This window comes from Hemibagrus wyckioides, linkage group LG25 (genome assembly GCF_019097595.1).
Source record: "Hemibagrus wyckioides isolate EC202008001 linkage group LG25, SWU_Hwy_1.0, whole genome shotgun sequence".
Lineage (NCBI taxonomy): Eukaryota > Metazoa > Chordata > Actinopteri > Siluriformes > Bagridae > Hemibagrus > Hemibagrus wyckioides.
This window is the reverse complement of record NC_080734.1, coordinates 15453001-15466584: the sequence shown is the minus strand read 5'-3', so window position 1 is coordinate 15466584 and position 13584 is coordinate 15453001. Positions and strand designations below refer to the sequence as shown.

Genomic DNA, 13584 nt, shown 5'->3' with positions numbered 1-13584 from the left:
AGCAGAAAAGGGAAGATACAAAACTACAAGCATTTTACGATTCAAAAGTCTCTTTACATTCTGATATAAAGAACATGACACATCAAACTAACATTATGCAAGGTTAGAGGAGCTAAATCGATATGATTGATGCTTATGAAAAGCGTAAGGTCACAGTAATGTAACCTCACCGTTCCTTTCTGTTAGAAATGCGACTGTGAGTATTTCGTAGATTTAGAGTAGTTAAGCCCTTGTCTCCGTAATTCGTGAATGCTTGCATTAATGCAAAACCTGCAATTGTTTTTTTTTTGTATATATATCAGTAAAAACATTTTAAAGAAAGTGTGTTAGGTGCCTTAATTTATTTATTTACAGTTCTTAAAATTTTGAGCAAATGTACCATTTTTTTTTTGGAAAACACTTCAAACCTAGTACGCATTTTTCATACCGTGGACTGATCACCAGTCTTTTGCTTTTTCTCTTTCTTATTTTAAGGGTTTTTCTTTAAAGGGCTTGGATATCAGTAAAAGAAACCTTCAAGCAAGATGAACTCCTCCCAGCATGTTTTTTTTTTTTTGTCTATTTTCTTTCCTATAAATGTGCAAGTTTTTTTTTTCCTGAAATATGCTCTGACAATACAAAATGATAAAACTATTTTTTCTTTTTCTTATATGTATATATAGATTGAAACACTGACTTTGCATAGTGTGTAACCTTTAAGTAGTGTTACCTCTGATATAAAATTTAATAGCATAGAGAAGCTTAGTAATACCACACAAAAACACAGTAACCCAAAAAAAAGAGCTTTAAATTTAAGAAAAGAAAACACAACAATGACCCAGTACTCAGGTAAATTGGTATACAGTGTATGCATTAATGAATTTAAGAGCCTCTGAGTATGAAAATGCTTGTGTTTTTTCCAAATTAAAGCATTGAGGACATTACCTCAGGCTCCTGGTGTTGTGTTCAGTGTTAGGAAAGCGTATCCATCGTTACAGGTTGGTTTTCACAACCTTCTTCTCTTGGACGACAACCTTCCTTGAGCTGGGAAGTCCATGTATAGTGCTTGTGTTTAATCCTATAGTCCCACTCTGGGACATGGCAGTGGATTTTACCCCTCCCTGCAGAGATCCTTGGGTGATTCCTGAAGTCCCTCCCTGCCTCTCCACAACATGCACCATACTCTGAGAAACTCCGGCTACAGGAACACTTTTTTGGAGGGATCCGTGAACTGTGGGCGCTCCTTGCCCTTCCATCACCAGTATGCCCTGAGAGCCAGAGATGCCCCCTCTCTGCAGCGTTCCTTGACCTTCCACCAACATTAAGCCCTGAGAGCCAGAGATGCCCCCTCTCTGCAGCGTTCCTTGACCATCCACCAACATTAAGCCCTGAGAGCCAGAGATGCCCCCTCTCTGCAGCGTTCCTTGACCATCCACCAACATTAAGCCCTGAGAGCCAGCGATGCCCCCTCTCTGCAGTGTGCCTTGGAGGACCTGACCGCCTTGTGCACCTGTATCAACCAGCAACAGCTGCGATCCAGACAGATGAGCTGACTGGAGCAGGCCTGTGGTCTGTGCGGTGGTGGATCCTCCATGCGTTTCCAACAACACCATTCTGTCGCCTCCAGCAATTGTGGCTTGCGCTGGCATAGCACCCTGGACCAGGACTCTTTCGGTCACTGGAGCGCTGTTCAGCACATACATCCCCTGGGTCAGTCCCATGGCGGGTCTCTCGGCCAATAGCATAGTGTTAGAGACCTGCGGCTCCACCATGTAGTACATTGGCTGCTGCTGCACCATCAGGGTTTGGACCGGCTGCACATCAGACACTACTTGGGTGTTTCTGATTAGCACATTTTCCTCCATGTGCGAGTTTGTTGCAACATTGACTGGGTTGACAGTGTTGGTGTGCATGGAAATTGATTCAGAGTGATCCACGATGGGTTTTGGAGGAGGTGGAAGTCTGGGAGCAACCTCTGTGAACTTTGTACCTCCACATATCTCAGCTAGAGTAGTGAACTTTGGCCCCAAGTTATTAAGGAACCCCAAATCTTCATCCTCTCCCAAGATGCTGCAGCACCCTACAGAACCAGCAGGTGAGCCCTTGCCCTCAAACCCAAATGGCACCAAATTGTCTTCGCTTTCGTGATAAAGATGATGACTTTTCTGCAACAGACAAATAGGCATGTTAAAGCTCTTAACCTCATATGATGCCTTACAAGAATTGACCTGCTTTACTGCATATAAAACTGTATCAGACTACAAGCACAGACTAAAGCCACTATTAACACCAACGAGCTTGATGGTTGCTGACCAATTATGGATATACTTCTTGTTACACATTCACAACAGTTGTAATAATGTCTTAATGACCTTGTTGTAATATTCTTGATTAGTCTGTACCTCTGTGTACAGAATAGAAAATGATTTGTGAAACATAATTTACAAAATTGCATTTGATTTTCTCAAATAATGAAGACTAAAGAATACATACAGTTTCAGACTTTTCTACTCTACTCTATTATAAAAGAGGCAAATTTATGTAGTGCTTTGCCCCTGCAGCACTGGTACTAGTGCTTATACGGTGTGTGAGATCAATTTCTGTTTTTTTGTGTGTGCTTTCAAATATGTTTCCACTTACATTTGAGTAGTAATTATCCAAGAAGTCTTCGCCAATAGCCATTCCACTGTCCATTGTGGAAAACCCATCCCTCATCCCAAACTGTCTGCTCATCGCTTGATCCATAGAAGACATCTCCATATGATTATAGAAGTGACCTCCGCCGTTCATCCTGTAGCCACCAGATCCAAAACCTCCTGTTCCAAAACCTCCCTTCATGGTCCCACCGCCACCATTCATGCTCATTTTTCCAGCACCATCAGTTTCAGTCAGGATTAAGGGCACATCCTGTCAAAGTCAGAATAAAAATGATTGGAACAACAGAGGTTACATGAAAGTTTTGTACTGCAGGTGGATTTTAACCACTCCGTTAATCACATCATTATCAGTCTAGGATAAATGATAACAATTTATTTTTAATAAAACTATCAACAAACCTATAGAGTATATAGTGTGTCAACATACTGTAAGATTTTCATAAAACAGCTCCTTAATTAATATTAAAAAACGTCAGTCGTTTAGGGATTGTGGTATTTAACTGATTTTAATAGAATCTACCAGAACAACCGAAAGTTTGAACGAGAATCTGAGTTATCTCTCTTACCCGGTCTTCTCCCTGTCCTTCTGTATGGTAGGAAATCAGATGCTCTTTCGTGTCAAAAGGTATGTCGGCGAAGGCTCCGCTCATGCCGGCTGCGCCGCACTGACAGAGCAGCAGTAGGAGTGGAATAACTGTAAAGACAGGCGGATTGATCACTCTATGCTAAAACATAGTTACCTACTGCTTAGTTTTTTGTTCTACAGGGTGTATCATTACAGAGATTGAGTGCTGATGCAGGCTTCTTTAACACTCTTTTATTTTCTTGTAAGAAGGTCTACTGGTTATCATAGACACAGTAAATTAATATTAGCTTGAAGCCATTTCTGTCCTTGAGAATGCATCGTTATAACCTTGGGTATAAATATTAATGCCCATACTTTTCCTAAAGGATTTCCTTGATAAAGAGGCCAAACATTCATAATCTGTCTATTTTTGCAACGTGTCTTATTAAAGACGTTGGAGGGATATCATTAAGAAATCATTTCAAACTTCATATGCTTGATGTAGCTAATTTAACAGACATAAAAATTATGCTCACGTAATAGCAAGAGGAGTCCCAGGAAAAGCAAACCAAGTCCGGCACTGCCAAGTTTCGAGCCCTTCTTAGCAGAGGTACATGTTGCTGATTTATCACATGTGCATACATCCACCTTAAGCACTTGCTTGTCTGGACACGAGACTCCCTGCTGGTCTTGAATTTCCAGAGTCACTTGAAGAGGACCTGGCCACAATGAGCCTTCGGGCTTCAAAATGGCTGCTGTTTCTACAATAACAAGATTAAATCAACATCACTGCCTTACATCATGTCAGGAACAAATATTACAGATTGTCCACAGTCGTTTTCCATAATCAATCAATTTATTCTTGCATTAATATATTTTGCAATAATAGACAAAAAACAAAAAAGCTAGCATGAGGACAGCCTTATTCATTTTAACTAAATCCAAATCTCTTGAAGGAACTATCCACCCATCCATCCATTGTCTATACCCGCTTATTCCTAATTAGGGTCACGGGGGTCTGCTGGAGCCTATCCCAGCGCACATAGGGCAAAAGGCAGGGGTACACCCTGGACAGGTCACCAGCCTATCGCAGGGCCACATATAGACAGACAACCGCACACACTCACACTCACTCCTATGGGCAATTTAGAATTACCAATCAACCTGATGTACATGTTTTTGGACTGTGGGAGGAAACCTGGAGTTTGAAGGAACTAATGATCATTTAATGCTTTTATGGTCATTTGTGCCATGAAGTATGACACATTGCCTGAATGTCAGGGAAGATCACTAAAAATACATACCGCTGTAATGCTCCACGGACCATTTTCCATCTGTCCCTTCAGGGAGGACGATGAATTTGAAGGGTGCTCCATTGGGAAAAGAATCACTGTCCTCTGCAGTGACATACAAAACTTCCTGAGTGGTGCACATAGTCTGTGTTTTATTTATCAGATTAGGGCAGTGGTCATTAAAGTCCTCCACCTGGATGGCGACAGTGCCCGTGGCCGTCTTAGAAGGCATGTCTATAATGACAGATGAAGAGTATTACATTGTGAACAGCATTATTAAAGCCCTATTGTAGTATAGTTAGTTTTTTTTCTAAAGGATATATCAAGATCAAAAAGGCAAACTGAACAACAATATCTTAAACAAAGCTGGAAGAGACACTATTATCAATGTGTGATATATATTTATACATGTCTTTTATGGCTCCGTCTGTAGAACACGTAGTGCCATAATGCACATATGCTCTACTAGTCATTATATAACTGTCCTGTCTGGTCTTCCTGAAATCTACAAATGTTGTGTAGAGTCAAATTGTACTAATAATTAATCAAACTTGCTTTCTTCCTATGCGAACAGAAGAAACACAGTTAAATAGTTAGCTTTATTTGCTATTTCCTTTTTATGCTATTCACAAATTGCTCCTGCTACCTGACACTTTAATTGTCTGCTATCAGCTTATTGCGCTTTAGCAGTGTATATAGGGACTATAGCTCCCCCTAGTGAAGCATAGCATTAAAGCAATAATGCACACCCAGATCTTTCTAAAAATCTGGAGTGTTCCATACTGGAGAGGATCAATATAAAAATAATAAACAGAAAGTTAAAAAAAAAAGAAAAGGAAAACTACAACATCTTGACTATTCGGCATTATTTCTAGGTCTCTGTTTAAATGTAAGCAAAAGTTCTGACCATGTTGCTTTGGCTAGATTAACCACAATGGGGATGTACCAAATACAAAGAAATTGAGAAATTGTTTGAAAAGTTTCTACTTCCCCTAAAAGTGTTGCTGATAATGTCCTTCGTAATGCAAACATTTGTGCTAAAGTAATGCGGAAAGCATTTTCTCTAGTGCTCTCAGACTTTTACACCGCACTGTATATGTTCCTTGTCCTTGTGTTCCTTCAATATTGCAGATTGAAGACACACTAAAAGATCATTTAAGCAGATAATTTAACTGAGTTATGAACCTTGACTGATACAGAGGATTTCTGCCATGTAAGTCCCGTTGACCAGATATGGAGACTCTCGATCTGGGATTTTGTTCAATTTGATTTTACCGGTATTCTCGTCAATGGATAGCCAGTTGTCTCGGTCGGAGCCTTTCACATATCTGGAGAGGAAAACCAGAAGTATACATTCACATACAGAAATTGGTGAAAAAAAAAACAAAACAGAAAAACTTTAGTGCAGAAACATAATGAGTGCAGATATTTTCAGACAGATACTGCCATTAGTTAAGCTTACCATGGCTTTGTATTGTTACCTACATGCATGTAATTCAAGAAACTTTTTATGTAATAAGTAGAGGACTCACTTGACTCCTTTAGCAGCCAATCCTGTGTCTGAATCGGTAGCAACATACGTTGTGATGACTTTTGATATATCAACCATCTTGCCATTTTCAGAAATTGGAATTGCCTTCACTTTGGGAATGAAGCGCGGGCCTTCAGGCTGGTTCTTTACATTAACATGCATATTGTAGATTTTATTTGAACCTCCACCGCCTGCCATTCCTGTAGGTCCACCTACTCCTCCTGCCCATGCTCCTCCACCTCCTCCTCCACCTCCTCCTCCTCCACCTCCTCCTCCTCCTCCTCCTCCTCCTCCTACTACTATTGTCGAAACAGACCCAGATCCAGCATAGGCTGGAGCCACGTTGTTCACAGTGATGCCCAGATTCATGTCTTTTACTTCCTCGTAATCTACAGCCTGAAAGCAATGTAGACTGGTTACTTCTTCTGCACAGTGCAAGCAGTATAATAGTATCACTAAGGCAAACTAACAATATAAGAGGCATATTTGTCCTCATTTATATCAATATAAGCGTAATACCGGAAAATAAAACATTTACAACCTTGACAAGCATCAGAACTCCCTCATTGGTCTTTGGATCAGTGACAATCTTGAAATGCCCACCCCCGTTGCCTGACACAATACTGTATTCCGCCTGCCAGTTTTCAGTGTTTTGCAAGTCCAGATCAGTGGTTTTAAATCTCATCACCTCCAGGTTATCGGTGTTCTCCTCAATACTGGCTTCAAACTGTACACAGAAGGAGAAAGAAATAGGTACAACTATCTCATTGGCTAATCTATAGTGGTACATTTCTGTGTCTTGTATATTACATATTTTAGAGAAGCACTGTCTAATTTCACTACACTAGAACAAGTAGGAACACAAGGATTAAACAAGTGCTGCCTTACAGAGTCCTTCTCCAGTACTGGGGGGTTGTCGTTGACATCCTCAATGTTGATATTGAATGTTGTGATCTTTGAGTTGCAACCTGGACCTCCATTGAGGTCTGAGGCTTTTACAGTCAGTTGATACTGGTCAATGCTCTGCAGATTATAGTGAGACATGGATCATCATAAGGAGTATGTTACAATAAAGACAAAATGTCTGTTGTTGTACAGTGGGTTTACTTGTAATAAAATTTATAAGGAATAGTCGTTTTAATGTATTGGTTATAACACATTTGTTTATATGTGTGGTGCCTCACCTCTCGGTCCAAGTTAGGACTGTTAACGATCACTTCTCCATTCTGATTGATGCTAAACATCATCTCTCCTGCAGGCTTCTGATCGACTATCTCATAGCGGATCAAAGAGTTGATATTCCCGGGTTCATCAGCATCCGTCGCTGTTATTTTCATTACAGTTGTACCTAAATATTTCATTAGCAGTGTCATCACCATCGTTCTCATCACATCCAAATTAGTAAAAAAAAAAAAAAAAGATAATTTGTATGGACTTGCCTACAGGGCTGAGCTCTTTCACAGATCCTGCAGTGATGGGCAAGAAGACTGGCGAATTGTCATTCTGATCTTTCACCTTTACCCTCAGCTGAATATCATTCTCTGCCACTGTGCCATCAGGGTACGTGGCAACTCCAGAAAGCTGTGAAGCCCATCATCATTAGTAAGGGATCATTATCATAATTCCATCATCATTGTGTTTACAGTATATGATTCTTAACTTACATTGTACTGGGCAATGACCTCTCGGTCTAGAATCCCAGTTATTCGAACATTGCCAGTGTTAGCATCCACAACGAACAAGTTATAGGGTTCCTGGTCTGCTCCAACGCCCTTTAAGGCATATTTTATTGGACCCTTACTTGGATCTTCCTTATCTGAACGAATCTAAAAAGAAACATATTCATAACAGAAAGATCATCAATTAAAGAATAAAGTGCAAAAAAACAAAACAATAATTTGAAACAAAAAAGAGCGCATTCTCACCCGAGCAATAAAGGCCTGTTTAGTGTAGTCTACATTTTCCTCCAAAATCTGTGGAGGGACGATCCATTCTCTCTTGTTCCTTTGGAGAGATATGGAATGGTCTGTTTTGGCTCCAGCTTCAAACACACACTGGGGGGGAGACAGAGAGGTATTTGCAAAATAGCTCATTTTTTTTGCATGGTTGCCCAAAGCCTTTATTTATAGTGAAGTTAGTGTCAGTCTTCTCTGTTCATACAGCAGCATGATTGCTTTTCTTTCATCACTATGATGTCAACTGCTGTGAAACCTGTGGACTTAAACTTGTTTATACTGTGCTGAAAATGTAGACTATGTTGAGGCGACATTACGTGGCTTGTTTGCCCCGAAACAGAAGACACAAAATGGCGGACATTTTCAGAACAGCTACACTTCTGTGTAAACAAGCATCTGCTTGACTGGATATTTGTCTTTACAACACGGTGTTCATCTCATCCAAATATCCCTCACAGCAAATCCCACACAGTACACAGACAAGCCAGACTAGTGCTTAGAGCCCTATTCAGATCTTCTAAACTGAATGACACACCAGCACAGCAGAAAATGAGCTCCATTAACGCAGAGTATGATACGTATAAACAATCCACATATAGGATGACATTAATATGCCATGGTGTTTGTATTCCAATTGCAAGGCCTAGGTTTTGAGGTAAATAGAACATAGCTTGTGAAAAGAAAAATTGAAAACCTGCAGTTTTCAAAAGACCAGCAATATACAGAACGGTCAAAAAAGTCTGAGACCCTGAAAATCTGAGATAAACAGAAGGTTTGAAATGTCTTACATAAAATGGGAGCTTTGATTATTTAATATTCAAGATTTAAATCTAAGCCAGGATCTGATATTGACCACATTACTTTCAATTACTTTGAACAAAAGATCAGATTATCTGCGAATCTAATCCTTTCACTGAAGTTATGCGACAACACTTGTGGAGTCGGTGTCAGCTCAAGCACACACTGTCATTAAAGCAAGATTAAGAGTCTACTATTTACTGAAGCAGAATAAAAGCATTTTCACTACTGGTCTAAGACTTTTCGACTGACTGAATTAATATTACAATTATTTCCAGATTAACCTATTTGATATTTGGTGTAATGCTTAACTGTCAGAGGCAAATGAGGCAAGCCCTACGGTATTATATAATGCTAAAAACATTAATTGTGCTTTTTTGAGGGGGGTTATAAATGAAGTCAGACAACATCATGTAATGAACGGTTACATAAAGCGGTACTACATCTCTATATATTCCACCTAAAATCAACGCTTCCTTTGACCAAAATAGACAATGGAGAAAATATAATGGCTATACACAATTAATTACTATAAAATATACTAGAGGTCGATTATATAGATCCTAATGAATCTTTATGAATATTGGGAATATATTAAAACGTATGAATTAAACAGCAATATGGGCTTCCCTGATTTTGTAAAGTGATATCATAAAAATGAATTTCATCTAATTCTAAACAGGAATTGTGATGGGAAAACGATGTGTAATGATGTGGGATTCTTTTCACCAATCCAGTCCACTTAAAAACAAATACATACAAAAATATATACGTTATGTTTCCTTGTTCCTACGAGACTTAAAGGAAACAAATATAGACTGTATAAAGACAGTCGTGTATAAAGACTGTCATGCAAAGTGATCTAACATCTCGTGGGTACACTGGAATAACCGCTTGAACTGGGTCAACAGAAAGCAGGTTTAGAATTCTGGTCAATTTAACCAGCAAGCTGTATTCTATTTATCGACTTGTGATAGATATGGTAATGTTAAAACTTGTGGTTCAGTCTAGTTTTATCTCTATTCATTGTACTCGGCTCTGCTCACAGTACTCGGCTCAGCCCATCGAGAAGACCAGGGACTTTCTCTTTGAAAACTTTTTGATTTCCCCCAAAACCAGGGTGTGCTTATCTTTGCATATTAATTGTAAATCTCATTGTGATGATCAAAAATAGTACTGCATTTCGTCTCTTATTTTTAATACATGCAAAACAGCAAGGTGCTACATACAGTATTTGCATTGATCACTAATAAACCTAAGGCAAGGGTTTCTTTACTGATATTATTATGTTGTGTGTGTGTGTGTGTGTGTGTGTGTGTGTGTGTAAGCTCAACTTCCTGACATTTGCCTACTCATTACCTTACACTACCTATTAAAACAACGTAACAGTCTTATTCTTGCTGAAACTGGCTCTACATCGTTATGTTGTGCCAAACAAGACGATCAAAGTCAACATTATATTTGTACCTTATAATATTGATTCGTTTTCACCGAGTTTTGTCTTATCTTGTCTTTGAACAAAAGCGAGTCCGCTTCCGACGTTCACCTAAAGGAGTCGGTTCAAAGAGCCGACTCTTTTTCAAATAGTTCTATGTAATATCGGTAAAGTAATTATGTCATGGTTAAATTCAACACGGGCAAGGCACTACTGGAAACATTTCTAGACGTATCTAAGCTATATATACAGGGACGACATGCTTAAAAGAAAACACATAAAATGAGTCTAAACTTACCAAAACGAAACAAAACAGCCAGAGAAGCGGCGCCGAACGCCATAACCGGGCCATATCCGGAGCGCGAGCCCGACTCAAATCCAACTCTCCGGTGTACAATACTGTTCTTTAGTTCTGGGTAGTTCAACACGTCCACTACAGGTGCTGCGCGATTACATGTGATGTAAGGAAGTCAGCACTTTCACACACCTTTTTGAGTTGAGAGGAGGATCTCTCTCTCTCTCTCTCTCTCACTCTCTCTCTCTCTCTCTCTCTCTCTCTCTGTCTCCCTCATTTGTTTGTTGTGTGCGCGTGCGTATCCATGGCACAATTCCTTTTACAGCCTATTACCCAGTCCCATTACATTATCCAACGTTATCCAGTCAGTATCAGTTTCTGTAACGTTCAAACTGATTAAGAGAAAGCCAATGGTCAGTGTATTAAATCAAAAGAATCCCCCCCCCATCCATTCTTTCACTTCCCTGCTTGTGGTCAGGCTGAAAAGATCGGCCCAGACATTTCCATCCTCCACCACAGATTCAGGTTCCTCTTAGGGATCCACAGACAACTGTGAGCTCATAATGTATGAGATATGATCTTGTGTACTGTTCAGACAAACAAACATAAACATTTGGCATGGGTTCGTCCATCAGCAAACATTGCATCTGATTCCTATCCTTCATCTTGGCCAAATGTTTGGTCTGTTGCTAGTTCAGAATGAGCCTGACTGGGTAAAGTGGGCGACCTGGTCACTGGGTGCTTGTCTGGGGACACCGACCCCAGTGTGTTCTGTTAACCCTAATCTGGACATTGTACATGTAGTGGTTTTCACTGGGGTCTTTAGTATGCTCTCTCAGATTCACTGAAATATACAAGCCCCTTCACAACAACGAGGTCTTGATCTGCAAAGGAAGGTCGTTTTATGTGGGTGGTTTAAGTTAACAATGTTATATAATATAGATCCAACTATATCTGATACATATAATTTATTTAATTGATATAGTCTCAAAGCAGTGCCCAATATTATCAGTTTTACTTAAGGTAGTAGTAGTAGTACATATTATGAGATGGAATTCATTTATATGATTCAATTCCAGTATAAAGTATTTCCAACTGGTCTGAATCGTAGTCTAAAATGTGTGTTTTCAATTTACTTCCAATTTATATCATAAAACTGTCTAAGAAGTGGAACAAATGTTGGATTAATGTGTTCATGGCATGGACTTTGGATATGGTGTGTGATTACAGATCACTGTGGCCTATACATCTACAAGCTTTCAAGAAAGAAAAATTCCTTCCCACCTGAGCTTGTGTTGTAACTGATTACCCTTGGCATAAACAAGCAATTGGTAAACAACTGGGGAATCAGGCTGTACAACCACAAGTCTGTAATGTAATCCAACCATGGATTATCTCTCAGAAGATCTCCCACTAAGTCCATTTCTGCATCCCTATGATGAGGGATGATTATTAAAAGGGCATGTCAAGCAGCAATGTATAATTTGATCTCATGCTTTTCGAGGAAGCTTGGCTTCGTCAGGCCAGGCGTTGTGAGCCCACCCGCACAGTACTATGCAAATATTTTTACCTGTGAATGTCTGGCGAGAAGGAGAGCGTATATTCTAGCACCTGTTCTTGTGTTCCATACTGTATAAAAACAGAGACATTCACATAAATAAACCAAAGCTTTAGTTAGTGATTTCTTTTACTTTACTGTTTCAGTTTCATTTAAGCTTGTCAGGGGATTTTTAAAAAAATTCCACACATAAAATCAGTGTCAACGCACAACATCAGAATCAAGTTAACTACAAGGAAGAACATACTGTGCTTAAAAGATAATTTTTCATCATACAAGTATGTTTTCTGTATTGTTTATTTCCTTCACGAGCTTTTGTAGTAAAGACCTAATGATGTGTAACAAAATTTGAGAAAGCAGTTAAGTATAGAAACACAATTTTATGAGTTCACAGTTTTATGAGTGACTACGTCTTGAACTTTATGGTGCTTCTGGTTTGTGCGGCATGTGTGCAGAGGTTTTATTTTAGAGCTCTTCAGGTAATATCAGGACAGAAACCCCCACAGGCAATACATACTGTCTTAAGCTTACCGACATGCACTCACTTACCCACTCAATCTTTCTGTCTCTCAGACATATAGACATGCTTAATGCTTATTGAAGATATACTTTAAAAATCGCATTACTTTTTAACTGCCTTCTGTCTTAAAGAGTTTCAGTGCTCACACAGAAACTCGACACACTACGATCATTAAAAAGTTATTTTTTATTTTGTTTTTATAGTGACACACTCTCACGTCATCAGAAAAATTATAATTAATATTTGCGACTTGGTGTTTTGAAAAGACAGAAAGGGTGTGTGTGTATGAAAGAGAGAGAGAGAGAGAGAGAGATAGAAAGAGAGATAGATATTCTAACAAAGAGATTGTGTGTGTGTGAGAGGGAAAGGGCGCGACTCTAGGCGTGTCCTGATGCATTTAGGTGGTGCATGCTTGCTTAAGGGACTTGGCTGGGAAGTGAGAAAAGCGGGACAGATAAGGTGGAGAAAAGAGTGAAAGACACGAAAGAAGGCTCCCACTTCGCCAGCCCTGCCTTTTAGGCATGCTGAGACAGACAATTTTTACTTTCTGCATTCTCTTCCTCCCTTTTCTCTCTCTCTTTTTTTTTCCATTGCACAGACACACATATATTATTTGCTTGTTTCACCCTGCCCACTGTGGCCATAAGAATAAGGTCTTATTCAAAGTGCATTTTATGAGGACTGCACCTCAGCAGCTAAGGGAGGACAAAGTGAACAAGAGCTGCATGCTAACTAGGGTCGATCCTCCATAAATCGGTTCCTAAGAGTTCGTTTCTGGACAGGGAAAAGAAAGACAGTTCGCACAGATAAAACTAAGCAGACAAAGACACCAGTGGAGAAAACCAGTCTATCGGGAAACTCCCTTGTTGGAGCGGTAAACAGCTACAAATACAGTCTGGCCTGTCGTTGCCGTCAGCATACAGACATGCCTTTTACTTGTTCAGAATGTTGGGATGACTCACAGATTACAGCTAGGAAGAACAAAAAAATAGAAATAGA

The 13584-nt window shown here is 39.6% G+C and overlaps 1 protein-coding gene across 1 annotated transcript; it reads right to left on the bottom strand.

The window, feature by feature from the left end:
* Positions 1–446: 446 nt before the first annotated feature.
* Positions 447–10691, bottom strand: dsg2.1 (desmoglein 2, tandem duplicate 1). The gene is made up of 14 exons (XM_058378713.1): positions 10511–10691; positions 7950–8078; positions 7689–7850; positions 7464–7605; positions 7209–7372; positions 6913–7047; positions 6566–6751; positions 6026–6420; positions 5679–5821; positions 4506–4727; positions 3738–3962; positions 3203–3330; positions 2620–2886; positions 447–2144 (listed from the first exon to the last, which is right to left on the bottom strand). Exons 1-14 carry the CDS (start codon positions 10562–10564, stop codon positions 972–974), a joined length of 3525 nt encoding a protein of 1174 aa, XP_058234696.1. The 5' UTR covers positions 10565–10691; the 3' UTR covers positions 447–971.
* Between the last annotated feature and the right edge of the window lie 2893 nt (positions 10692–13584).

Bases quoted from the DNA above. Each gene is read 5' to 3' on its own strand.
- dsg2.1 (XM_058378713.1), bottom strand. From the start codon at position 10,564: ATGGCCCGGTTATGGCGTTCGGCGCCGCTTCTCTGGCTGTTTTGTTTC. The intron at 7,373-7,463 runs GCAAGTCCATAC...TGAAATATTTAG, and splicing joins GAAAGAGCTCAGCCCTGTAG to GTACAACTGTAATGAAAATA. The intron at 6,752-6,912 runs GTAAGGCAGCAC...TTCTGTGTACAG, and splicing joins CAGTACTGGAGAAGGACTCT to TTTGAAGCCAGTATTGAGGA.